Source organism: Amphibalanus amphitrite, unplaced genomic scaffold (genome assembly GCF_019059575.1).
Source record: "Amphibalanus amphitrite isolate SeventyFive unplaced genomic scaffold, NRLGWU_Aamphi_draft 001257F_arrow, whole genome shotgun sequence".
NCBI lineage: Eukaryota > Metazoa > Arthropoda > Thecostraca > Balanomorpha > Balanidae > Amphibalanus > Amphibalanus amphitrite.
In genome coordinates, this window is record NW_024882750.1 from 20,275 (window position 1) to 47,991 (window position 27,717).

Consider the following 27,717-nt stretch of genomic DNA (forward strand, 5'->3'; position numbering starts at 1 on the left):
CAAAAGTAGGCGGTACTTGCAAAACTTGCCACTCTATTCCCCCCTTTGGGATAGCATCTTTTGGGCCTATGATTACCCCTAGGACCGAATTTTATTCAAATCTGAGGGATGAGGGTGACGGGCCTGGTACGATCTATCGTGGAATGCCCCTGAGTGCAAACTGGTGTAATATTTTTGTTTTTTAATTGGGGCTTTAGGGCGCGCCGACTACTTAGGTCATTTTGCGCCCATAACGTCGTTTTAAGACTCGATATAAAAGAGCAAGGTAAGATAAAACAGCGCAAAAGTGTCGTCCTAGACAACTGACTAGATGTAAGGACTAGAAAGGACTAGTTGGATTGAGGTCAGATCGAGTCAGGGGCGCGGGAACTACTTTCAGACTGGGGGGCACACCATAATAGAGATAAACCTAGGGTACCCCCAAATCTAGTTTTCTCACCGGTTTTAGGCCACTTATTTTCATTCCTTGGCTTTTTCAACAAAAAGGAAAACATTTGCAAAAAAAATGTGGTATTCCGTCTCAAAGCTGTGGGGGCACCGCCCCCACGGCCCCAGAGTTCGGGGGGGGGGGGCAAGCTGCCCTCACTTCCCCCCGGCTCCCGCGCCTATGGGTCGAGTAAATCACTTGGAAGTTGATCGAACTGATAAAGGAAACAAATATTGCCGGATAAAACCCAGGGTAACTCGTCACCCAGTAGGCGGCGTATAGTGGTACACGGAGCGATGCACCCGAGGTAGCGTGTCCGGTTCGGTTCAGCGAGAGGACAAGATAAAAGCACGTGAGAGACAGTGAGAGGCACGGTACACCTGCGACAGGTGGGCTGCTCTTCTCCGCGGAGGAGATGACCATGTGTGGCATACGTATGGCCGATGCGCAGCCTACATAGGACGACTTCGTTATGTCTGTTACTTTGCATGCATGACGACCAAGGCTCGAGAGTTGGCTTGCATGGGCAACCGTCAAGATCATGGGTATGCACAGTCTGCAAGCAAGATCAACCAACATCGTCTGGACAGATGTGCGCGATACCAAGAGATGACCGTCGATGATCGGTGGAAGATCGTCAAGAAATCAGGAGCATGTTTCAAGTATCTGGGTCGATTGAATGGTGTGAAACGTTTTTTTGAGCATGATTATGATTATAATGGAAATCAGATGGATTAGTAACCTTTTGCTCATAACTAATGTAAGCCAAAAACAAATCCAAAATATATTTTCGGTGCTGGACCTTCTTCAGTGGAATGACAAAAACACGAAAGAGTGACACATTTTAAATTTTTAAATCATGATAAGTAAGTACGCACTCGCAACGCTAATAAAGCTACTTCCGAGAAAACGCATCACATTCATATGAAACATCCAGATTTTTGAAGGCATCAAACATAAGACATTAGATACTGGAAAACTTTGGACAGCATAATATCAAATCGCTATGATATATGGTACATACATATGTATCACGTACAGATCTAAATGAGCGATATCAGTATGTAGCAGACACACGGTACCTAACAAGTAAAGATCATTCACATACGTTAGCATCAAACACTTCGTAAATGGTGTGTAGTGCATACAAAATACAGACACGTACTCTTCAATGGGCCTAATATAAAGAGTGGGCCCTGTGTGTGTGTTCAAGTGTAAATAAATATGTTCAAGTTCATGCCTGTTTGCGCAACTGAATGTGTTTGTGTGTGTGTGTGGGGGGGGGTGCAAGTGTATAGGTGGGTGTGGGTGTGGGTGTGTATGTGTGTGAAGGTGGCATTTACTATGTACTCATAGTTCAGAGTAGGGCACAGGTTTGATCAGCGTCCAAGATGATGTCATAATGTTGAGCGCCGGTTTGCGATTGCGAATTTCTAAGGATTCAGTGATCTTTAGCTCTGCCATGTCTTTGCAGACCTGGAGAATTGAAATGGAAAGGGCGCCTTCCGTCACTTGAACGTTTGGGTGCGCTCGGGTGAAATGCTCTCCAAATGGTGTGTTTTTAGTTTTGTTTTTTGCATCTCGGAGATGTTCGTTAAATCGAAGTCTCACACTACGCTTGCTTTCCCCGATGTAGAAAGTCTCTGTGTTACACAGTAGGCATGTTACCATGTACACAGCGTTCCTAGTGTGACATTTTCCCTTTACTCCTGACATACAGCATTGACACTTTTTGTTGCCTGATGGGCATGGTGGGCTCTCCAGGGCTGAGTTCGTCAACTTTTCAGCCAGGGTTGGGCCGCTTTTCCAAGCTTTGCGCACCGGGAGTTTTGAGCGCTTAACTATGCTGTTAATTTTGTTTGACAGACTGTCATCAACATAGGGGAGACTTATGTAGGTAGTGTCACTTTTGGCAGAGGGTTGTTGATTAGGGTGTGTCGATAGTCGCAGATTCGCGTTAGACAAAGATATAAATTGGCGCGAGCATGCCAAAACACTAGCCCTGCAGTTGGTTTTGCGTAAAAATGCGATTTGACGAGGCTCGGGCAGGTCGAAGTTACAGCGAAAAAGTCGCAGTCGACGGTGCTGCCACCTACATTGCCAATAACGGGCACTATCATATCGTGATAATTGGGGTAGTTTCAAATGAGAAATGACTTCTATTTTTGTTCAAACTGCTTAAGAAGAAATAAAACAATTCGGAAACATACATTTTTCCCAAGGTTTGCGTTCCATTTTTTCCTGTTGAGTTGTTAGGAAAGTGGTAAATTTCAAGGTTGACGGCTAAAAAACGAAACAGGAGGAACAGAGCAGGAATCACCAAGACGTGTGCCGCGCCGATGCTGTAGCCTGTAGATAAGGGGTGAGCAACAGAACCAGCATGCCTAATGATTTTAATAAGTGAAGGACTTTTTTCTCTAAATGAAAGACTATTAGCTCAGGCAAGCGTTCTAATATAGGTATCGACAGGGTTGCGGTAAAAGGTACAATCGATGGCACATTACAATTATTCTGAGTTGGGAAACAACGCTCGATACCTACCATCAACAACCTCACTATCTTCTATATGGGAGCTATATCATCTGATTCCAGCGCCCTGAAAACAAACAGGTTATCACCAAAAATCTCTGTATTAGCGCCTACCGACATATGCTGTGACGCTATCAATACCCGACATTTGTAAAAGGTGATTCGCCACACAGCCCGCCGGCGTCTGAGGGGTTGAATCAGTGAGCCAGATTGCCAGCGACTCACCGCTGAACTACCGGGCGTAACAAAACGGACGATGCGACATGACTCAGAGATCATCACAGACGCAACGACAAATGTAACCGAAGGCCATCTGAGCTCGTGCGGAACCCTCGTTCAGATACGTAATATCGCTATCTGCCATCTCGCGGTTCCCTTGTCAAGCCGAACTCATAGGCGGCGGAACGGGAAGGGCACCGCGGCACCGTGCCCCCTTTGATTTTGGCATTTTAACATTAGCCCTATGGGCGTTGCATGGAAAGAATGGGACCAAAAGTCGGCAGTGCCCCCCTTTTGAAGGTATTCCGCCACTACTGGCCGAACTGATGACACGCAGTGGCCAGTCAGTCACAGCTCAGCTTCCTGCGGAACAGGAAGACACATTCAGTGAGAGTCGGTGGTCATTGACTGTGTCAATATTATTGACACGGTGACTAAAGAACGGTTATAATGCGGTAATAATGTTGCCAGTAGCAGCACCACCAATCTTTTGAACTAAAATCACTTGACATCGGTGAAAATAAAATGAAACCTCCAGCTTTTTTCAAGCAATACGCGAAATAGAGGGGATTAGAAAAACCGAAAACCCAAATATTCACTAGATAACATCGATCTTAAATTTTGGCCAACATTTTTTATAGCATACATCAGAGGAGCTGTTGGCGGCTTACCGTCGCGTCTGTGATGATCTGAGTCATGTCGCATCGTCCGTTTTGTTACGCCCGGTAGTTCAGCGGTGAGTCGCTGGCAATCTGGCTCACTGATTCAACCCCTCAGACGCCGGCGGGCTGTGTGGCGAATCACCTTTGACAAATGTCGGGTATTGATAGCGTCATTCAGCATATGTCGGTAGGCGCTAATACAGAGATTTTTGGTGATAACCTGTTTGTTTTCAGGGCGCTGGAATCAGATGATATAGCTCCCATATAGAAGATAGTGAGGTTGTTGGTGGTAGGTATCAGAGTGTTGTTTCCCAACTCAGAATAGTTGTAATGTGCCATCGATTGTACCTTTTACCGCAACCCTGTCGATACCTATATTAGAACGCTTGCCTGAGCTAATAGTCTTTCATTTAGAGAAAAAAATCCTTCACTTATTAAAATCGTTAGGCATGCTGGTTCTGTTGCTCAACCCTTATCTACAGGCCAACTACAGGCTACAGCATCGGCGCGGCACACGTCTTGGTGATTCCTGCTCTGTTCTCCTGTTTCGTTTTTTAGCCGTCAACCTTGAAATTTACCACTTTCCTAACAACTCAACAGGAAAAAATGGAACGCGATACTTGGGAAAAATGTATGTTTCCGAATTGTTTTATTTCTTCTTAAGCAGTTTGAACAAAAATAGAAGTCATTTCTCATTTGAAACTACCCCAATTATCACGATATGATAGTGCCCGTTATTGGCAATGTAGGTGGCAGCACCGTCGACTGCGACTTTTTCGCTGTAACTTCGACCTGCCCGAGCCTCGTCAAATCGCATTTTTACGCAAAACCAACTGCAGGGCTAGTGTTTTGGCATGCTCCCGCCAATTTATATCTTTGTCTAACGCGAATCTGTGAGAAAAACCCCTCTGTCGACACACCCTATTGTTGATGTCCCTGATCTTCTTTTTTCCTACGGTTACGAGTTTTGACTGTGAATTTTGTCTTTCTTATCAGCTTAGTAGGATAACCGTTTGACATGAATAGGGCTTCGATTTTGTTCATTCCCCTTTCTTGAGCTGCGACGGAGCTTCCCAAGCGCTTAGCTCTCAGAAGTTGTGCGTATAGCACTGATCTTTTGGTTTGGAACGGGTGGGCTGAATCAAATGGGAGGATGATCGGAGCGGCCATGGGTTTGATGAATAGTTCTGTGGTGAGGGAGCCATTATCTTCCAAGCGGATCAAGGTGTCCAAAAATGGGATTTGACGAGTGTTTGAATGGTCGCTACGTTCTATGGAGAATTTCAAAGCGGGGTGGAAGCTGTTCAATTGCTCGAAAAACTTGTCTAGGGAGTCAGAACCGTAAGTCCAGATGCCAAAGATATCGTCAATGTATCTCAAATATAGGGTGGGTCGGAGATCAAAAGAAGAGAGCATCAAGGATTCCACTGCGTGCATGAAGATGATAGCTAATGGCGGAGCTATACGACTTCCCATGGCAATCCCGTTTGATTGTTTGTAGTAGTGTTGTCCAAATCTAACAAAATTGTTGGTAAGGCAGTGAGTGAGCAGGGATTCGATGGTCTCTAAATCTAGGCCTAGGAGGTCTATCTGGTTACGATGTTTGGCGAGAAGGTTGAGAACAGAGTCTATGGCTTCGCCGATAGGAATGTTCCCGTATAAGTTGGTGACGTCGACCGAGAAGAGAATGGCTCCTGGTGGCACCCCTTTAGGATAGGCACCTTTAAGTCGGTCTAGAAAGTCATATGTGTTTTTGAGGTGCGCGGGGACGAAGGCCAAAAGTTGGGAGATAATTCTTTCTAAGAACCACGTCAGCTTATCTAACGGGTCTCCACAGGCTGAGACAATAGGCCGAAGAGGAATATCAGGCTTATGACTTTTCGGCAGGCCATATAGCTCTGCCGTTCTACTCGAGGTCGGTTTGATAGCGCTAATGACTTTGTCTGGAATCTTGCCACCCAGATTCTGTGAGATGATCTTTTTAGTAGTGGCTTCAAGTCGCGGTGTCGGATTTTTAGGAACCTGTTCGTACTGAGATGTAATAGCATTTGCTTTGGCGATATATTCACCTTTTTTCATCAAAACAAAACCTTTACACTTATCTGATCGTTTGACTATCAAGTCTGGGTCATTCCGAATGTCTTTCAGTGCGTCTAGGTCAGCTCTAGTATGGTTTGCATGTTTGTTGGTCTGATGATTGGTGAAGCTTTTCATGATGTTTTGCTTGAGTGATCGTAGTGAGTGAGCGTCATGTTCTGGTGGGTGGTGTTCTGGTGTCTGGGTGAACATGACACCCAGATTCAATGACACCGACACCAGAATGGCACCCCCCGCAGACACACTGACAGAACAATCACTACGATCACTCAAGCAAAACATCATGAAAAGCTTCACCAATCATCAGACCAACAAACATGCAAACCATACTAGAGCTGACCTAGACGCACTGAAAGACATTCGGAATGACCCAGACTTGATAGTCAAACGATCAGATAAGTGTAAAGGTTTTGTTTTGATGAAAAAAGGTGAATATATCGCCAAAGCAAATGCTATTACATCTCAGTACGAACAGGTTCCTAAAAATCCGACACCGCGACTTGAAGCCACTACTAAAAAGATCATCTCACAGAATCTGGGTGGCAAGATTCCAGACAAAGTCATTAGCGCTATCAAACCGACCTCGAGTAGAACGGCAGAGCTATATGGCCTGCCGAAAAGTCATAAGCCTGATATTCCTCTTCGGCCTATTGTCTCAGCCTGTGGAGACCCGTTAGATAAGCTGACGTGGTTCTTAGAAAGAATTATCTCCCAACTTTTGGCCTTCGTCCCCGCGCACCTCAAAAACACATATGACTTTCTAGACCGACTTAAAGGTGCCTATCCTAAAGGGGTGCCACCAGGAGCCATTCTCTTCTCGGTCGACGTCACCAACTTATACGGGAACATTCCTATCGGCGAAGCCATAGACTCTGTTCTCAACCTTCTCGCCAAACATCGTAACCAGATAGACCTCCTAGGCCTAGATTTAGAGACCATCGAATCCCTGCTCACTCACTGCCTTACCAACAATTTTGTTAGATTTGGACAACACTACTACAAACAATCAAACGGGATTGCCATGGGAAGTCGTATAGCTCCGCCATTAGCTATCATCTTCATGCACGCAGTGGAATCCTTGATGCTCTCTTCTTTTGATCTCCGACCCACCCTATATTTGAGATACATTGACGATATCTTTGGCATCTGGACTTACGGTTCTGACTCCCTAGACAAGTTTTTCGAGCAATTGAACAGCTTCCACCCCGCTTTGAAATTCTCCATAGAACGTAGCGACCATTCAAACACTCGTCAAATCCCATTTTTGGACACCTTGATCCGCTTGGAAGATAATGGCTCCCTCACCACAGAACTATTCATCAAACCCATGGCCGCTCCGATCATCCTCCCATTTGATTCAGCCCACCCGTTCCAAACCAAAAGATCAGTGCTATACGCACAACTTCTGAGAGCTAAGCGCTTGGGAAGCTCCGTCGCAGCTCAAGAAAGGGGAATGAACAAAATCGAAGCCCTATTCATGTCAAACGGTTATCCTACTAAGCTGATAAGAAAGACAAAATTCACAGTCAAAACTCGTAACCGTAGGAAAAAAGAAGATCAGGGACATCAACAACCCTCTGCCAAAAGTGACACTACCTACATAAGTCTCCCCTATGTTGATGACAGTCTGTCAAACAAAATTAACAGCATAGTTAAGCGCTCAAAACTCCCGGTGCGCAAAGCTTGGAAAAGCGGCCCAACCCTGGCTGAAAAGTTGACGAACTCAGCCCTGGAGAGCCCACCATGCCCATCAGGCAACAAAAAGTGTCAATGCTGTATGTCAGGAGTAAAGGGAAAATGTCACACTAGGAACGCTGTGTACATGGTAACATGCCTACTGTGTAACACAGAGACTTTCTACATCGGGGAAAGCAAGCGTAGTGTGAGACTTCGATTTAACGAACATCTCCGAGATGCAAAAAACAAAACTAAAAACACACCATTTGGAGAGCATTTCACCCGAGCGCACCCAAACGTTCAAGTGACGGAAGGCGCCCTTTCCATTTCGATTCTCCAGGTCTGCAAAGACATGGCAGAGCTAAAGATCACTGAATCCTTAGAAATTCGCAATCGCAAACCGGCGCTCAACATTATGACATCATCTTGGACGCTGATCAAACCTGTGCCCTACTCTGAACTATGAGTACATAGTAAATGCCACCTTCACACACATACACACCCACACCCACACCCACCTATACACTTGCACCCCCCCCCCCCACACACACAAACACATTCAGTTGCGCAAACAGGCATGAACTTGAACATATTTATTTACACTTGAACACACACACAGGGCCCACTCTTTATGTTAGGCCCATTGAAGAGTACGTGTCTGTATTTTGTATGCACTACACACCATTTACGAAGTGTTTGATGCTAACGTATGTGAATGATCTTTACTTGTTAGGTACCGTGTGTCTGCTACATACTGATATCGCTCATTTAGATCTGTACGTGATACATATGTATGTACCATATATCATAGCGATTTGATATTATGCTGTCCAAAGTTTTCCAGTATCTAATGTCTTATGTTTGATGCCTTCAAAAATCTGGATGTTTCATATGAATGTGATGCGTTTTCTCGGAAGTAGCTTTATTAGCGTTGCGAGTGCGTACTTACTTATCATGATTTAAAATGTGTCACTCTTTCGTGTTTTTGTCATTCCACTGAAGAAGGTCCAGCACCGAAAATATATTTTGGATTTGTTTTTGGCTTACATTAGTAATGAGCAAAAGGTTACTAATCTATCTGGGTCGACATTACGTCCAAGACTGTAGGAGCGGCACGTGCATACTGTGTTACGGCCCTCATCACACATCACTTCATCGCGACCAGACACCAGCAGTGGCTCCAGAGCCCACCCCAACATCGGGCACCGCCCATCATCAGACTGGAGGACAGCCTGTCGCAGCACCGCCTGCTGGACAGCTGGGCCAGGATCCGGGTCAACAGGACGGCAACCGCTTCACTGACACAGAGGTCAGGAACGGTCTACAACATCAGCCAAAGCATCGCTACAGCATCCAGAGCATCAAACAACCCTATCTACAGGCAGAACTTGCCGAAGGACACGGTCCAAATAATGATCGGACGATGAGAGTGCCGCTGGATGGATGATCCAACGCGACATACACCAGCAGCTCAGTGGCCGAGGAACCGGATCTCCCGGTAATCGGCTCCGGTACATTCGAGTGTGCCGGATTCCAAGAGCAAGCCAAAGAACCACAGCGTCCATCACAGCAAGGTCTCCAGCAGAAGCAAAAGTGTGATCTGGACACACTCCGAAGCCCGCCAACTGATGAGGCCCCTTCTCAGGAACCACAACCGGTGATGCAGCCACCGGAACTGGAGCTGCCACCGTCCGAAGGGCCGACAATCTCTTCCAGGTCGTGGAAACGGCGTCGCAAGGCCCTCCACAGAGCGGCAGCCACGAATGACGGGCCACCGGCAAAGGCATCACGTCTGCATGGTGGGGAGGTCATCAGGCCGCAGCCTGCCGGTAACCTGATGGCGGTCAGTGAAGCTGTGCGGCCACCGAAGCGCCAGTGCCGTCTACAGCCTCCCCAGCCTCCACCGCCGCCGATGACTCTGCAACGAACGTCATCCCAGCCAAGGAGAATGACGTGCTGCTCGACAAGCTGGCCGTGGAGTCTCGAGGGTGTGCAGTACCCAAAGAGGAGATTCTGCCACTGCTCTACAGGCCCTTCAGATGGCATGTGCCACGAGTGCTGAACCCCATGATATCCCCTACATTGGTTTGCTCATCACCAAGTGAAACACTAAAGTAATTATTGCGAACCATCCGTGAACCAGTTCATTGTTTATGTGTCCCCATTTGTTGCCCTTGTTGCAACCAGTTTATGCATTGGTATATCGCTCACATTTTGTCAAATTTTGTCGACAGAGTTGCCTCATTTCCTTTCCCGGTCGGAGCATGAGGAGGTCGCTCGCTGGCTCCGGTGCCGGGCTGCTGAGATGGTGAGGCCTGAGCTAAGTGATTCGGCCGCCATCTGCACCGCTCGCCGGCCATCCGTCGTCCACTAGACGCCTCCATCGGTGCAGCTCGAGGCTCCCACCGAGGCTGAGTGGTGGCACGATCACCAGCCGGCACTGGTGCTGCGCGACTGCTTGCGTTTGGTCATTCTGAGACCTAATCAGGCACAGTCGAGTGAGCGTCGCGAGAGATCGACTGGTACCGGACAATGGTGCGCGAGGTGTGTTCGAATGTTCTCCGCTTTGAGCGAAGTGCCTTTATGTTATTTTTAGGAAGTTCGAAAATCGCAGGAAATCTGCGATTTTCGGGTGGGGAGAATGTTGCGGTTATGTAACGCTGTCCGTCCGGCGGTCGTGGCTTCGCTCAGCGCTATGGTGGGTGCACCGGTACTTTGAGCACGGCTCGCGCGGCCGCTCCACGCGGCCACCGGTGCGGGTGCCCGCGTATGTGAAACGAGTGTGCTGTCACGTGATGACCGAGCCGAGGTCAGGGTCTCCCGCCGGACGGTGCGTCAGTTAGTTTTCAGTACTGACTCAGACACCACCTCCCGCCGATCCCCGACCGCTACCCACCTGATAGGTTACGGCTGAATTGGTGTTTTGTACCATGAAGGCTGCTATCCTCTGCCTTTAAAAACCTGGGATATCGCTCCAGGTTTTTAAGCATCTGTCGTTATTTTACCGTTAATTACGAGCGAGCGAGCGCAGCGAGCGAAGTGAGTCTTTTCAATATAACGGAAAAATCTCAGTATGAGCGGCCCGGCCCGGCCCGGCCTGTAACGCTTTTGAGAGGCTTATATCTCAGCAACCGCTGGACCGATTGGCCTGCGGTCTTTTTTGTTGGGTAGCCCCATCCCTTCTACCCCGTAATTGACTACTTTTGATACATCTCAGTGACCGTCGTGGCACGTGCCACGTGAAAAGTCAAGGGTGTTCAAGCTGTTTTGCAAAAGTAGTGATTTTGAGAGGCTCATATCTCAGCAGCCGCTTGGGCGATTGACTTGCGGTAATTTTTGTAGGGCAGCAGCATCCCTTCTACCCAAAATGGGATACTCTCGATGCATGTGGGTCACCCCCAGTGCACGTGCAAAATACAACAATAAGAGGTGCCAAATTTGTTCCCATTTCAGTAACTCGGTAATTACTGGGGCGATTTCGCTGAAACTTGGCATACAGGTAGGCACCCACCAGGCAATGCATTCCCATGTGTTACGGTTAGGGTGCTACTGCACGTGCGCACGTGCAGGGGGCGTTTCCAGATCTCGAGAACGGCTGGGCCGATTGCGCTCAAATTTGGTACACGGTTGGGGACCAGTTAGTAGGGTGCCGTGCAAAAGTAACTTTGGACCCCGTTTGCACGTGCGCACGTGCAGAATGCCGCTTCCAGATCTTGGGAACGGCTGGGCCGATTGCGTTCAAATTTGGCACACCGCTAGCGACCAGTTAGAAGGGTGCTTTGCGCAAGCCCGTTGGAAGCACCCTCTCGCCCTTCCGCACGTGCAGGGCTCACTATCTCGCTCGCTCGTTCTTCGCCCAAAAGGCGTTTTACTGGTTTTATTATTGCTCGCTCGCTTTGCCCGCATGTTTGTTTGCCCGCAATTGAGCTTATTGCACTTTGGAATGCCCGAGGTCAAAGGCAATACAGACCTATTTTGTATACATTCTTTCCGTTAAGGGATATAACAAGGAGAACCGACACACGGGTATTTTTTACCTTCTTTGGCTGACGTTTAAAATACAGTCCACTTTCTCACACATACCGAGCCGCCGGCAACATTTGCGGCGGAAATCCTCGGAAACTGTTAAATCTTCTACATCGACATCCACGTGTGCCGTGTAACATGCGACTGGACGCAAACGGGCTTGAGATATTTCGACTAACCAGCAAAGAGCATGACTTAAAACCAGAGTACGTTGACTCCGACTTCAGAGTCGAGGTCCGTTACGATTTCAGTGACTCCAACTCCGACCCCGACCAAAACGGTCGACTACGACCGAAGTCGAATCCGACCCCGCAGTCCTGCAGCTAGGTACACTGCACAAAGTTTCCAACTTCTTGGAAATAAGCTGTACGGTTGACAGAGGATCACACGATTTTTTTAGAGGCAGGGCTGCTTGACTTGGTGACAAGACCTTAGCTATCCTGCCTCCTGGTATCAAACTTATTATACAAGATGCAAAATTGATCTGTTTTTGGTGCTGTTTTGCCAAGCGTTTTTGCTAATTTTAGCGGCGCTTCGCGCCGCCAATTCATACAAGTAAAAAAGAGATATTGTGACGCCTCCACGCGGGAAGAACATGTGTATGCGTTACAAGTAGTACATACTGCATAAGCCTAAAAACGTACGGTAACCAGTTTTTTGGTTTTTAGCCAGCCAATCCGTCCCCGCCCCCCAGTCAAAAATCCGTGGCCACGCCCCTGTTGGCTTGATATCCCTCAGCTTATCAAGACCTGGTGTAATATTTTTGCCACCGTGTTCAATTTGTTTACACCAAACACCGCACCTCTCCGGCTAATGTATTTGCTTAGGCCAGACTGACAGTAATTGAATTAATTTTGAGTTCCCCGTAGCATGGCTTCAGAGCGCAAAGAAGAACATGTGCCTCAAAATACACCGTCTTCCCCTACACCAGTGGTTGGGCTGGCATGGAATAGCCCAGCTATTGAAAGACGGGAGGGAGCAGACTCTACCCCTCCACCCCCCCTCCCCCCAGCGGGGCATGGGGTTATTTGGAAACAATAATGCATATATGCTATATTGGGAAGGTTGGTACTGATTTACCGGGCAAGTGCTAGCCCATGAGCTGCTCACTGTATTGGCGGGCCATTCAATTCTGGCGTGGCCCGGCGCAGTATTCTGAAGCCGCGCTGGTCAGCTGGCGGAAACATATGGCCTCGGCGGCGCATCGATCCGTCCGTCGGCTCAGCGGCGCGCGAGCAGGCTCGGCCACCCGGCGCACAGCGCTGAACAGAGCTGGAACAGAGCTGGAACAGTTCTGAACAGCGCTGAACAGAGCTGGCGGCATTGGGACACGGCCGACGGCGCACAATTCTGAACAGAGCTGGAACAGTTCTGAACAGAGCTGAACAGAGCTGGCGGCATTGGGACACGGCCACCCGGCGCACAGCGCTGAACAGAGCTGGCGGCATTGGGACACGGCCGACGGCTCACAATTCTGAACAGAGCTGGAACAGTTCTGAACAGAGCTGAACAGAGCTGGCGGCATTGGGACACGGCCGATGGCTCAAAGTTCTGAACATAGCTGGAACAGTTCTGAACAGCGCTGAACAGAGCTGGCGGCATTAGGACACGGCCGACGGCTCACAGTTCTGAACAGAGCTGAACAGAGCTGGCGGCATTGGGACACGGCCGACGGCTCACAGTTCTGAACAGAGCTGGAACAGTTCTGAACAGCGCTGAACAGAGCTGGCGGCATTGGGACACGGCCGACGGCTCACAGTTCTGAACAGAGCTGGAACAGTTCTGTACAGGGCTGGACAGAGCTGGCGGCATTGGGATTTGGGACACGGCCGACGGCTCACAGTTCTGAACAGAGCTGGAACAATTCTGAACAGAGCTGAACAGAGCTGGCGGCATTGGGATTTGGGACACGGCCGACGGCTCACAGTTCTGAACAGAGCTGGAACAGTTCTGAACAGCGCTGAACAGAGCTGGCGGCATTGGGACACGGCCGACGGCTCACAGTTCTGAACAGAGCTGGAACAGTTCTGTACAGGGCTGGACAGAGCTGGCGGCATTGGGACACGCATTGGGACACGGCCGACGGCTCACAGTTCTGAACAGAGCTGGAACAATTCTGAACAGAGCTGAACAGAGCTGGCGGCATTGGGACACGGCCGATGGCTCAAAGTTCTGAACATAGCTGGAACAGTTCTGAACAGCGCTGAACAGAGCTGGCGGCATTAGGACACGGCCGACGGCTCACAGTTCTGAACAGAGCTGAACAGAGCTGGCGGCATTGGGACACGGCCGACGGCTCACAGTTCTGAACAGAGCTGGAACAGTTCTGAACAGCGCTGAACAGAGCTGGCGGCATTGGGACACGGCCGACGGCTCACAGTTCTGAACAGAGCTGGAACAGTTCTGAACAGAGCTGAACAGAGCTGGCGGCATTGGGACACGGCCGATGGCTCAAAGTTCTGAACATAGCTGGAACAGTTCTGAACAGCGCTGAACAGAGCTGGCGGCATTAGGACACGGCCGACGGCTCACAGTTCTGAACAGAGCTGAACAGAGCTGGCGGCATTGGGACACGGCCGACGGCTCACAGTTCTGAACAGAGCTGGAACAGTTCTGAACAGCGCTGAACAGAGCTGGCGGCATTGGGACACGGCCGACGGCTCACAGTTCTGAACAGAGCTGGAACAGTTCTGTACAGGGCTGGACAGAGCTGGCGGCATTGGGATTTGGGACACGGCCGACGGCTCACAGTTCTGAACAGAGCTGGAACAGTTCTGAACAGAGCTGAACAGAGCTGGCGGCATTAGGACACGGCCGACGGCTCACAGTTCTCAACATGGCGAACAAATTTTATATTCAAGAAATTTTGAGATAGCTATTTGGTTTGTCATGTCTCTTTGTACCTAACAGTGAAAAACGAAGTTTCACCCAAATTCGTTGACACTTTGTCCCATCGTACTGATATTTGGGTGCCTGCTGCCACCAGTAACGTCATGTTCATTTTTAAGACACAATGTCCAGGTACCCAGGTACCTACTTATCGTGCATAATTTGAAATCAATTATTTTTCGGTAAGAAATTCTTGGCCAGACACTGAAGCTGTTTAAGCTCACGTGATGACGTGAGAGCTTTGATAATGAACTTGGAAACAGCGTTCTTTTGAAAAAAGGAAGCATAATGTGGTTGAATTTAGCTTGTCAGGATACTTCAGGTAAAAAAGGTCAAATTTTAAAGTTGATTTTTTTTTAACCCGCGCCCCGTTGGGCTCTGCCGAGCAACGCGCCGTTGGGGGCAATTTGCCCCCCCCCTAAGATCTCGAGAACCACGCAACCTAGCGACAAGCGGCAAACGGTGTTGGATAGCCCTATCAGTGAACTACGTTGTGACCCAATTTTATTGACCTAGGTCAAACCGATGACGTCACAGGTCAGGTCAAAGGTCGAATTTTCACCGTTTACAGGCATTTCAAGAAATGCGTTGTAAAATCGAATAAAATGTATTTCATTGAAAATCATCCATGTCCAATCATTTGATGTTTTTCAAAAACATATTATGCTATTTGAGGTCACTGATACCAGGTCAGGTCACAGAGGTCAGGTCACTGGGGGGTCACAATATGAAAGTGTCGTGTGATACATGTTTTATGGTCAATTTTACATGACAAATGTGATTATGTGGAACAGGCAGCCTTTGGGGCCAGCTTAGGTCACGTTTTGGTCAAGGTCAGGTCAAGGTCAGGTCATATTAGGTCAAATTTCAAAGTTGATATTTTTGCATAAAAGGGGTATCGATTCGATGCAGCTCGTCACGGGGAGTTCAATGGCAATGGGGGTCTTTGTTTTGCCCTACGTGGTCTAGAATCGCTAAAAATTGAGTTCAAAAATTTGACGTCATCATTTTGGAACATTTTTTTCGCTATAACTTGGCCAAAAAACGAGATATCAATCTGAAATTTGGTATGTGTATAGAAAAGTGTAGGGACTATCACATATATTCCGTTTTTTTCGAAATTCGGATTTTTTTTATTTTTTTTTTGTTTTTCTAAAAAAATCACTTTTTTTGCATTTTTGGGATCAAAAACCCAAAATTTTGAAAATCCGAGATAGCAGTTTTGTAGCGCCGCTTTTTTGTCTACTAGACCATATAAAGAACTTTGAAATTGCTTGGTAACTGTAGATTTGGTGAGCGTTTCAAGGTTGCATGTTTTTTGCTCGTTTTTGCTGGAACATGACCTCAGTTTGATCTCAATAACTCCTGACCTAAGGTGACCTAAGACTTGAAAGTTGGTGTTAATGTGTCAAATTGATGCCCGGGAAGGCACTGAAAATTTGGCGGCGCTGCGCGCCGCCGTTTTCTTGCTATTCAGGAAAAACCACAGGGGGGCCAAATTGGCCCCCCAACGGGGCGAGGGTTCACAAAAAAGGTATCTTTCGGGTGCAGTTTGAGCTCAGAAACACGATGGTGATATTTATATTGATGCACCATATCAAACACGTACTGAAAAAATTATTTGGAAAAAAATTAATAGAGAAAATTTTACTTTCATGCGTATAACTGCTACTTTTGAAGATGTCCGGCTAAAACTTGCTAGGATATATCATGGTTTTGTGTTCTATCACATACATATATTCCATTTTTTTAATAAGTCCCTTTTGGAAAAGGATACAAATATAAATTGTGAAATTTAAAATAAATTATTTTCAAAAATTTCAAAATTTTGACAACATGAGACAGCAGTTTGATAGCACAGTGTATTTAAAGTCATCTCATGCAAGGAAATTGGGTCTAGCTTAAAAACTGAGCTTTTGATAGCGATTGCCGTAGTTGAATGTTTTGCGTCGAAATCGGCCGACATGACGTCATTCTGAGTTCATTTCCGGCCGAACTACGGTAGCTAAGAAGTTCAAATTTTGACACAAGGTGGCAAATTGATGCATCAAAAGGTACGGAAGTTTCGCGTCGATACCTCCAGTGGTTTAGAAGTTATTGCGGAAAAACGAGAGGGGGCTAGGAATAGCCCCCCTCCCCCAGTGGGGCGCAGGTTCAATTTTTGAGCCCCTAGGCTGGTCTGATTTTTGACGATTCTTTCCCCGTGAACAACACTTTGGACCAAGCATAGCCGAACATTTCCTCAGTTTGACCGCTAATTTATTAATTTATTTTGACCTAATTTATTCCAGAACTTGTGTAAAATTGATGTCCGGAGAAGTACTGAAAATTGCAAGTCGAAATTCGCAGCCGTTTCTGAGTTACCTGCGACATAACACAGGGAGGGGTCCCTTTGCCCCCTCCCCAACAGGTCGCGGGGAAAATAAAATCAAAATAGAAAATACGTTTTCAATTCCATTTCACAACAAACTAACTAGGCAGGAAAACTTAAAACCAGCGCTGTCTGACGCGCTGTTATGGCCTTAGCGCACTGTTTCCGTCGCATTGGGCTGGAATGGTTTACTCTCAGGTGTGAAAAATATATTTGTGTGTCATGTCATGTGTGGTAATTTCAGGCGAATAGTGGTTGTGTGCAATTTTTCTCCTTTTTTAATTATAGTTTCATTTTGATATCCAACCAAAAGCTGAGATACTTCTACATACCATTTTCTTCAAGGCCATCTTCCTTCAAGACCATCTTCCTCTGGTGGATTTTTTGTGATGCTTTCAGGCGGTAACAATACCGTAAAGAGGGGCTATTTGAAACGGATTTTACAGCTTTTGGCCTCTCCCTTCAAAACGTTTGATATTTCCTATAGCATGTGAATTGAAAAACGTAGTTCTCTGTAGCCGCTCTTAGATAGGTAAATTTTGATTCAGCTGGTAACCATAAATAAAGTTATTTTTCTAATTGAAGCCTGTCTCAAATAGCCCCATAGTGTGGGGTTATTTGAGACAGTTTTGGTTGCAAGGAAGTTGAAGAAATTCAGTCAAGCTAGGGATAATTCTTTTAATGCAATGCAATTGGAAATCTAATTTTGATACTTCTGGCACAAAGTATTTCTTTCAAATACAGTTATATAACCGTTATAATCAAACTTTTCGTTTTTCGTTGGACATAGCACTTCGGTCTGTTAAAAATTGCATTACTTTAAGCAGTAGCGGCGGAACACCTTCAATTAAGGGGGGAAGGGTACCACCGACTTTTGGTCCCATTCTTTCCATGCAACGCCCATAGGGCTAATGTTAAAATGCCAAAATCAAAGGGGGGCACGGTGCCCCGGTGCCCTCCCCGTTCCGCCGCCTATGACTTTATGCTAGGGCTGTGATAATATGATGTGACCCTAAGCTTTGAAAATCACAGGATGATTATCTAGGACTATTTCTAAGTCAACGACAGTCAAATTTTCAAATAAAGTTGTTGTGTTCATCTCTGGCGGCGTAAAACATATAGACCGAAACTTGGTGGGGCTATTTGAGACAGGCTCCCTACTGCATTAAACACACTGTAATGCATTAAAAAAGGGAAAACAGTTTTCAAAATGGTTGAATGAATGGCATGCGTGATCGATTGTTCCATTACTCATCAACCTGTGAAGAAATAGCAACAAAAAGGTCAAACGGTTTTGATTTTATACCGATTTTCCTCGATCACTGCATGTTGTATCAAAGGGCCGGTTACCGCACTGCATCAAGAACGTATACTGAAGGCTCTGATAAATAACCTTCAATGGTGCCTTCTGGTCAACCAGTGTAGACATGGGTGGATTACTGACCACGTCAGTGACTGATGAAAGTTGAAACACATTTTATGCACATATTCTTAAAGGTAACTAATATCGTCACAAACTTGATGGTCATATTTAGTTACAATGTGTAAATATTGCTTGCTGCTAAAAGTACCACGAACCCATGGCCGATTCACCGGTGTTACTAATGTCGAACGTTTGATACACTTTAGGCAGAAGATGGCAGTAAGTCTTTTCGGATGCATCATATCACCTGTTTTTAGGGCCTTGGCATCACAATCATCAGCTGTATTTGGTATCCGTTGACGTTTGACGAGTAGGTATCATCGGGATTCTGAGACATTGGGTTACACAATCGTCACTACCGTCTTCATGAAAAAAATGTGCTTAGCCCATAATGAAAACGATAGTTACGATAAATTCGATTGCAGAGTTTTTAAAGCTTCAACCATGTTAAGCTTCAGGTAGGTGTGCTTTTCGTATGACTTAAATGTGTTTTTTTTCTGTATTTCTCATTTTATGCCAAATTTCTTTCAAAAATTTTCAAATTTTTTAAAAACCCTATTCATGGAATTCGTCGTTAAATTCCACATCAGCCTGGGAAAAATTTATTAAAAATCAACCAGTTTTATTTTTTGAGCAATTTTACAAAACCACTATCGTACTGTCTCAAATAGCCCCAGTGTCTCAAATAGTCCCATTTTACGGTGCCACTGGTTATGTGCATTTTTTTCTCCTTTTCAGCTCATACCTTCACTTTGGCTAAAAATGCCCGCCCCTATTTGGACAGAGGCTTGGCTCCAATATATATGTGATTGGCGGATCGGTACGTTTTACCAGCCCTGTCTGCGGCCGGCGCGTCCTGCCGGGCCGGGACTGTAACGGACTGACCGATATCGATACTATAACAAGTGGCAGCTGTAGGGAGACTGACTGACCACTCACTATAGCACAGTGAGTGTGACTGACCGATGTTGAGGACGGCGTGGTTGGTGAGCTCCCAGCAGGAGTGCAGCCGCAGCACGGTGAGCGCGGCGCTCTGCTGGCTGCTGAAGTAGGAGAGCGCCGCGTCGCTGACGTGGTAGGCCTGCAGGCTGAACTCGCAGAGGGACGGCAGCAGCTGCGCCACCGCCGCCACGCTCTCGTCGGCCACGTTGATGCAGTCGGAGACGGAGAGCGAGACGATGCGCGCGCTGAGGCAGGCCCACAGGCCGGCGTCCGTCACCTCGTTGCAGCCGGACAGCTCGAGCTGCTGCAGCCCGTGCAGCTGGTCCAACGTCTGCTCCAGGCCCTTGTCGGAGACCCGGCAGCACTGCAGCGACAGCGAGCGCACACACTTGGCCGCCGCCGGGAAGCCGTGCGTCAGATCGCACAGGTCCTCGTCCGAGGCGTGTAGCAGCGCCAGCGAGTCACAGGCGCGCACCTGCAGTGAGTGCAGGTAGCGGCGCCGCGCCGCGCCCGGCTCGCCCGCGCTCGACTCGCGGATGTCGCGGCAATTGAGCACCGGCCGAATGGCGCGCCAAAAGCGCGGCTGGTACAGCACGTCGCGCCACACGCGGCACACCTGCGCCAGCGCGCACACCTCGGCGCCAGAGAACAGTTGGAAGAACCGCTCCAGAAACGGCTCGTGCTGCCACAGCGCCGTCCAGCTCATGACTGGCGCGCGCAGCTGGCGGCGCCGGCCGCTGCTCGCCGGCGGCCGCGGGCTCCTCCGGCCGCCGGCTCCGTGCAGAGACGGGTACATCCCGTTCCGCATTTTCTGAAAAGAAAACCGCGACGGCTTCTCCGGCGGCGTGGGCTTGTCTCGCGGCGGCGGCGGCGGAGGGGGCGGCGGCGGGACGCCGGCGCGCGCCTGCCGCGCCGCGCCGCTGCCGCAGAACACGGTGGCCACCTTCTCCATGACACTGCCGCGCTTCACACCGGCCGCCGACATGTGCCGCTCCAGGCTGGCCTGTGTGGCGGCGCGGTCGTCGCGCGACTCCTTGGCCTTGGAGCGCAACCCCAGGCCGTTGATGCAGCGGGATATTTCCACCCGAGCCGTCTCCATCGCCGCGTCACAGGAGATCATACGGCGCACTGACGGCCGTCACACGGCCCCGCGCGGCCGCTCACACCACACGGCACTCGAGAGCGAGTGACGCCGCCGCCGCCGCGCCGTCAATACTCGGCCACCGCAGGGCGGCGCATGCGCGCGGCGCCGCGGCCCGGTACGGTCCACCGCGGACACGACTCGGCGGGCCGCTGCTGCCGGCCGGCGCGGCGGTGTGGGTGCCGCGTCACGGCCGCGCCGCCGCCGGGACGGGCGGCTGTTCCGCCTCACAGCACACGCCGGCGGCTCAGCCTACCTGGTCAGGGAACACACTGCCCGCCATCTGCCGGCGCCGAGATGAACTGACACCGCCGGCCGGTGGCAGCAGGTGGCAGCCTTCGAAAGAACGAGCTGCCGCAGGTGCGGATGGCAAACTCAAATAGGGGATGGTGCCTAAGTAGTGACCCCCTTAAAGGGACCCTCCCACCTTCAAAAACGGTAATCAATTGGCATAAAAGTGATGTCGTTCGGTTCAGAAAGAGCAAAAACGAACATGTAACAAATTTCGTCGAGAAATATTCACGGGTTTTTGAGATATTAGACTTTCATTTTTGTTTACTTTTTGGGACATCCGCTGTTCTAATGATGTAATTTGGAAGCAATACTTTGGCATCCTTAACCCTCGCCCGCACATGCCATTTTCCCATCCTAGAACGCACATGGGGGGGGGGGGGTGGTTGCCACCCCCCGCGCCATTTCGTTCCTGTTGGAGATAGAGCTTAGCGGTAAAGACCACAAAGATTCTTTGGGAAGAGACAAATCCAATGATACCCAGTTTTACCTTCTCAGGTCAGTCATTGATCTTCCAGGTCAGGTCAAACTAAAAAATGTTGCTGTTTTGGGTCACCGTTGGATATCAAGTGCGCTGCTTATCATATACCGATAACGATGCCGTTTTCTGGTGCCAAGCCAGCTAGAACCTCTTTCTCACACTACCCGACCAGGTTTTTGCTGCTGAGGTCATTTCAGGTCAAGTTAGGTCAAGGTCAATTATATGTGTTTGTATGTCTGTGTGTGTCTGTGTGTATACTGATGTGTGCACCGATTGTTTATGTGTCCATATTACATGAAATCATGATCTGAGAAGCTTTTACCAAAAATGCAGTCAAAAAACTTCACAAAAAGTAAATTCCGCTTGCCTAAAACGCAATTATCTTAGATGACCTAGGTTGACCTTGACCTTGACCTTGACATCTGTACATCGTCGAACAACATGTTCCATGATGGGTGGGAGGTAAGACTAGTAAAAAAGGCCGAAATCAAGGTGTCAAAAGCTCACAAGGCCCATAGCCAACGCAAGATGTCGAGAATTGGCCATTTGGGTCATGACATGACCTAAAAAACAAGGTCATATCTCCAAAACCAAAGGTCACAGAAACTTGAAATTTTCAGTGGACATCAAGAAAGGATAGAGGAGCAGCTATACGAAAAATCAGCCTTCTAGCTTTAAAAATGTGGAGTGCAGAGCAGAAAGACTACCTGGGGGGGGGGGGTGGCAACCACCCCCCCCCCCCATGTGCGGGCGAGGGTTAAAGTGAGGCAGATATTGCGTGCAAAGCAGCATATAGGTACCTACCACTACGTTTAACCAAAGGTTTTAGGATAAGACTGTGGATAGGATTTAAAAATCGGTAAATCTGCCAGAGATGAAAAAATGTCTACGCTGTCTCCAACTGTATAAGGCAGCATACTGACTCTGCCTCCATACAAATTGTAAAATTTTATTGGCTGAGCAGTGAGCATTAGGGGAGAGTAACAGAGTTACCATTATGCGCCCGGAAACTCTTCCTGTGTCTGGTGAATGCGGTCTCTGCTTAATAACGATCAATGAACATTTTTCTAGTTAAATCTACCTCCACTCTTATAATTAAAGTTCATTTTATTGGAACAAATTACGGTTTTCCCATTGACCTATAATTAGTATAGACGAACTACTCGCGTTTTTGCGGCGTTCCTCGTCGACCAAAGAAGCAAATTATTTTCTGAAATAACAGCGCAGGATAAGGGCAATCCTAACCTCTAAGCACGGACGTAGAAATAAAAGTTTATTAAATATTTAACGTTAATTTATTTTAAAATGTGTAACAGAACGCTAACATTTACTACAAAACATTTATTTAAACGTTTAAGGTTTGAAGTCAAGCCTCACGAAATCGTCTCCAGACTCCATGGTAACGGAATAAACAAAGTCCTCGGCATTATTTATTGTTGCCGCATTGCAAATTGCAAATTGCGTAAGGTGTGGTGGCAGTTCTGTGCATATTAAACAAGAAAAGATAGTTTGTCACCAATAAAGAGCACAAACAAATATCAAGCACATATTGTACGTGATAAGTGAATCATTTCAAGGCGATAAAATTGACTTACGCTATTACAGCAAGCATTTCAAGCAGTGTGATCTGAGATATTTGGCATTTATGTAATTAAAACATTTTTTATTTCATTTTCTTTAAATTTATCCTGTTTATCTGCTAGAGCAGTCAGACACTGATAATTTTATCATAATGGCTAGAGTCAAGTCAAGAGAAGAAAAACTGAGAGACACTTGCAATCTTCACAAATGTTATAAGAAACGGTTTGGAAGAGGTCTACCCAAGGTTTACCTAAGAAGGCACAGGCCTATGTTCCTGTTGCTGGAAAGCTTCTGATGTGTGCTGAAATTCATCTGCCAACTGAACCAGACATAGCCCGACTTATGGCCAACATATAAAGTAAATAAGATTGACGAACTTCAGTTGTAAGCTGCTACTGCAATTAACACCGATGGGGGCTGGAGCCGTCAAGAAAACTGAATGGAATCTCAGCAAGACTGCAACAGTCGAAATGCCTACATACCAGTACCAAGTGTGACCTGCTAATGACTGGCTAAATTATTTCTTGCGTGGCTCAACATAAGTGCTCAAGAGCAGAAGGTCCCTCATTTACTTGTGTGTGCGCTAATTTGTGGAACGTTGTTAAAATCGAAAACCAGCATTCGTGAACTTTTGGTGATCACCAGACACCAGTGACCTTTAGCGATGACCTGATCGAAAATTGTCTAGATGATTCTCAAAGTTCTTATAGCGAGCTACCTACTGCCTTTTCCGCATCTTTCTACCTTTCTTCCTTTGCGAGATAATATGGCGTGGACAAATACGTCCCCCCTCCTCCCATCACTATGGCGAAGTTGGCTGAAAGGCGGCCACCCGGGCGCGGGTTAAAGAGGCTCATGGGTGAATGAAATGATGCATCATTATGTGCACTCAGATGAGTATTTCGCCACTCATCCCACAGTCTCTACTACCATGATTATTGTTTTCATGTATTTCATAGTTCATATGCTTTGACGATGCTTTGATGATGTCATGAATGTTACTGCTGAGCTTCATCTTAAATACACAATACATAATGTTATATCAACTAACAAACTGTATTAATCGAATTCGCAATCATGAAGAGAAACGCGCATGAGACCTGCAAAACTACGTGATAGTGAAGCTGAATGCTCCTTTAACGGATCAAGAAATGATGATTCTGAGCGCAACGGCAAAGCCGCTCATTCGAGATGTGAAAGTGGCCCCGCTCGTATGCACGTGCAAACTAGACCCAAATGGACTTGAGCATGGCACCCTCTTAACCCGCGACCGCCTGGGGGGGGGGGTCGGATCCGACCCCCCCCCTCCGTTTTTCTTGAATAACTCATGAACCGCTTGCGCTATCAACTTGAAACTTCGCATACCTTCTCCCCCATCAATTTGACGTCTCCTGTTCAATTTAAAAAAATCAAATATTTCTGAGATATATCGAATTTAGTGATGTAACTACATGGCGTTTTCAGTCAAAAAAATGGTAAATGTTTAAAAAATCGCCAAAAATCGAGGTTTTAAGCAAATTGCAAATTAAGGACATGAAAAGACGCAGCTCAACGAGTTCTTTAAAATGGCTATCTCGGATTTTCCATAAAATGCGTTTTTCACCCCTAAAAATTCAAAAAACAGTATTTTTTTTAACAGCTAATAAAATTCAAAATTTTGGATTTTAAATTTTGGATTTTAAAATCCCAAATTACAACTTTCTATCTTGATTTTTGACCCCCAAATTGTAAAAAATAGCTCCAACATGCATAGGGCATGGTGACGTCATAAGCATTTTCGCAAATTAGAGGCACTTCTGAACATCGCATGTGAAAACAAATGGCACCACTAGATTCCTGCGACAAAGCTCGTCTAGAAAAGTGCATTTTTATGTCAAAAATAAAAAGTTGAAAAATTGACTTTTTTTCTTAGCCCTCGTTTAGTTATGTATGGTATAAACGATTTTTTATGCTTTCAATGCACACTTATCACCAGCACAGTGACTTGGGGTCACATATAACCATTACCATCGGATTTGGCGTGAAAAATAAGCCATAAAACATGTGTCGCACGCCCATGTAGCAGAAAGTGAAAACCGTGACCTTTCGTGACCTGACCTGACCTTGACCCGTACTTAGTATGACCCCTATACGCACATGGTACTTTCACTAGGTCTTTGAGGTCATTTGTGGTGAGTTTCGAGCAGCAGCTATCGATTCCGCTGTCCGTAAGCCTAATCATGCAAAACCCCTGAATTTGACCTTTGACCTGACCTTGACCCGAAAGTTGACCTCAATCTTACAATCTTAAGAGTGCTTTGGGAAGGTCTCGTAGAGACCTTTCGAACGCCGCCTCGCGGGGCTCGATACGACCATTGGTTCTCGAGATAACAGGGGGGGGGGGTCGGATCCGACCCCCCACCCCCAGGCTGATGTGGGTACGGAAATAGCCCAGGCGGTGCCGGGTTAAACGGTCACTACCGGTGTACCAAATTTGAGCGCAATCTCCCCAGCCGTTCTCGAGATGTGGAAGCGACCCCTCGCGCGTGCGCACGTGCAAGCTGGACCCAAACTGACTTGTGCACGGCACCCTGCCAAACGGTCCCTAACGGTGTACCAAATTTGAGCACAATCTGCCCAGCCACTCTCGAGATGTGGAAGCGACCCCTGCACGTGCGCACGTGCAAGCTGGACCCAAACTGACTTGTGCACGGCACCCTGTCAAACGGTCCTTAACGACGTACCAAATTTGAGCGCCATCGGCCCAGCCGTTCTCGAGATCTGGAAGCGTACCCTGCGCGTGCGCACGTGCAGCAGCACCCAAACCATGACACGTGGAAATGCATTATCATTTGCATGTCCACCGACATGCCAAGTTTCAGCTCAATCAACCCAGTCGTTGTAAAGTTATTGTTGATCGAACAAATTTGTCACCACTTAGTTGGCACGTGGCGCGTGCCGTGCCCCTCACCCTATGACTTTGTGCTATGTTCAAGTGATTAAGCTTGGACGCATCTACATTGTAGACTCAGTCTCGTTCCGTTCCGTCGTGTGATTTACGAGAAAGAAGTTGATACACTTTGGCGTTTTTCCCATAGACAAAGCATTGTGTCATTAGTTCGTGCCCTTACACGTACGGTGGCGCTAGTGTCGCTCAGCGGGAACGGCCTTCAGGTGCTGATTAAGCCAGTGTAGTCTGTCTATTATCGGGGTTACATGAGCACAGTAAATACGTATTTAGCCGCTAATTCGAATTAGGAACGCATTACCGACTCATGTAGCCACCTGCTAGTACGAATCGGCGATCCGATCCGCGGTTACATGAGCAAAGCAAATACGTATCACGATCGGATTCACCGCTAATGCGAATCAGGAGCGTACTACCGACTCATGTATCCACCTGCTAATACGAATCGGCGGTCCGAACAAAATCCGCTGGGAAAGAGGCTTAGAAGCGAATAGGACCAAGATACGTATTACAGGAACTATTTCTTCGCAAAAAGAAACATTAAAATGCAAAATAATAGGTATTTTTTTCATTTTCTTCTTTTAAAATAATATAAAAAAATATATCGGTATTTTGTCAAGTTCTCAACAATAAATATAGTGAAAACCAAATAGTAAATATCCACATAATTTCAGTTGAAACATTTTTCTGACAGCACTACAGAAGAATCAAGAGAGTCAATTGCCCAATGAGTCAAAGCAAGACAACTTCATGTTCAACTTTTTTTGTGAAGTTAATTGAGAATGTTTTGAGCAGATTAAATGCAAAAAAGACATAAGATAATAAATTTTTAATTTAGTCACCTCTATTGCTACGGAAGTGCGCCACATTTCTATGCTATTCCGTTTGTAATGCGCATCGGGCCGAGAGCCAAACTAGATCCGTTTGACGTCACTGATACGAATTTGCTCATGTAGTCGGTGCACTGAATGCGTTCTTGGGGAGCTGATGCGAATTAGCGTATTGCGTATTTGGAACGGATCGCTCATGTAACCGAAACGTCCGAGGCACACGATTCGGGCCGTATTTCACAAGAACTATTCTTTGTTGACTGGAAGCGTCAAAATGCAAAATACTAAGCATTTTTTTATTGGCTGCCTCGTAGAAAATAGCAAAAAAAAAAAATGTTGGTATTTTGGTTTAGTCTTTGCATGTGAAATAAAATGATTGAAATATTTTGATAGATTTTTTCTGACCACCCTGCTGTCGCTGCATGGCGAATCAGTGCCCACTGACTTAAAACAAGAAAACTTTGTTTTCATTTTTTGATTTCATGTTAATTTCAAATGTTTTTGAGCCTATCAAATGATAAAAGTATTTAAAATTTAGCTCAGTCGTCCCGGTAAATGCCGCAACTGCGCCATGACTGTACGCTAATCCTATTCCGTTTGTGATGCGAATTACCGGCCGTCGAGGAGTCAGCCCGGGTGAGCCAAACAAGATCCGTTTGACGTAGATAAAACGAATTAGTCTCATGTAACCTGTGCCGTAGATCCGTTTGTGGGGAGCTGATGCGCATTAGCGTAGTGCGTATTTGGAACGGATCGCTCATGTAACCCCGGTATATACTTATTATAGGTCAATGGGTTTTCCTGACCCCTGCAAAATGCGCATTTAGGCACAGCATGTCCTAATTGCGCCACGTGAAATTATGCATCAAAGAACCATGCAAAGTTAGCCCTTTTACTGGCAAGGGCGATAATGTTCCCCTGAATGTCTTTATTGGTCAGTACGGGCCCCTCAACCTTCTGGGGTCAAAGTTCGGCTTCTAACACCAATTATTGAAAGACGACTTTTATAACATTATACGATAACATTGAAAGCCTCGACGTCTTGACATAGCCCGAAATGCGCCCTTGCCATCAGCCATGGCGCATTTTGTGTGGGCGCAATTCGGAATGTGTCATATGGCAGCATAATATTGATAATGCTGCACAATAGGCATGTACTGTCCTGTTTTTTGTCTCTCCATACC

The 27,717-nt window shown here is 47.1% G+C and overlaps 1 protein-coding gene across 2 annotated transcripts in view; it reads right to left on the bottom strand.

Annotated features, from left to right (window-relative positions):
- The window catches only part of LOC122371547 (F-box/LRR-repeat protein 16-like), a 33,696-nt gene extending 13,281 nt beyond the window's left edge, over window positions 1-20,415 (bottom strand). Inside the window, exons 1-2 of one of the 2 annotated variants that reach the window (XM_043347940.1) lie at window positions 20,388-20,415; window positions 19,284-20,330 (exon numbers count right to left, since the gene is read on the bottom strand). In XM_043347940.1, coding sequence (XP_043203875.1) covers window positions 19,284-20,247 — 964 coding nt within the window. In that variant the 5' untranslated portion in view covers window positions 20,248-20,330; window positions 20,388-20,415. The other variant, XM_043347939.1, reaches the window with a different exon arrangement.
- Window positions 20,416-27,717: the final 7,302 nt, after the last annotated feature.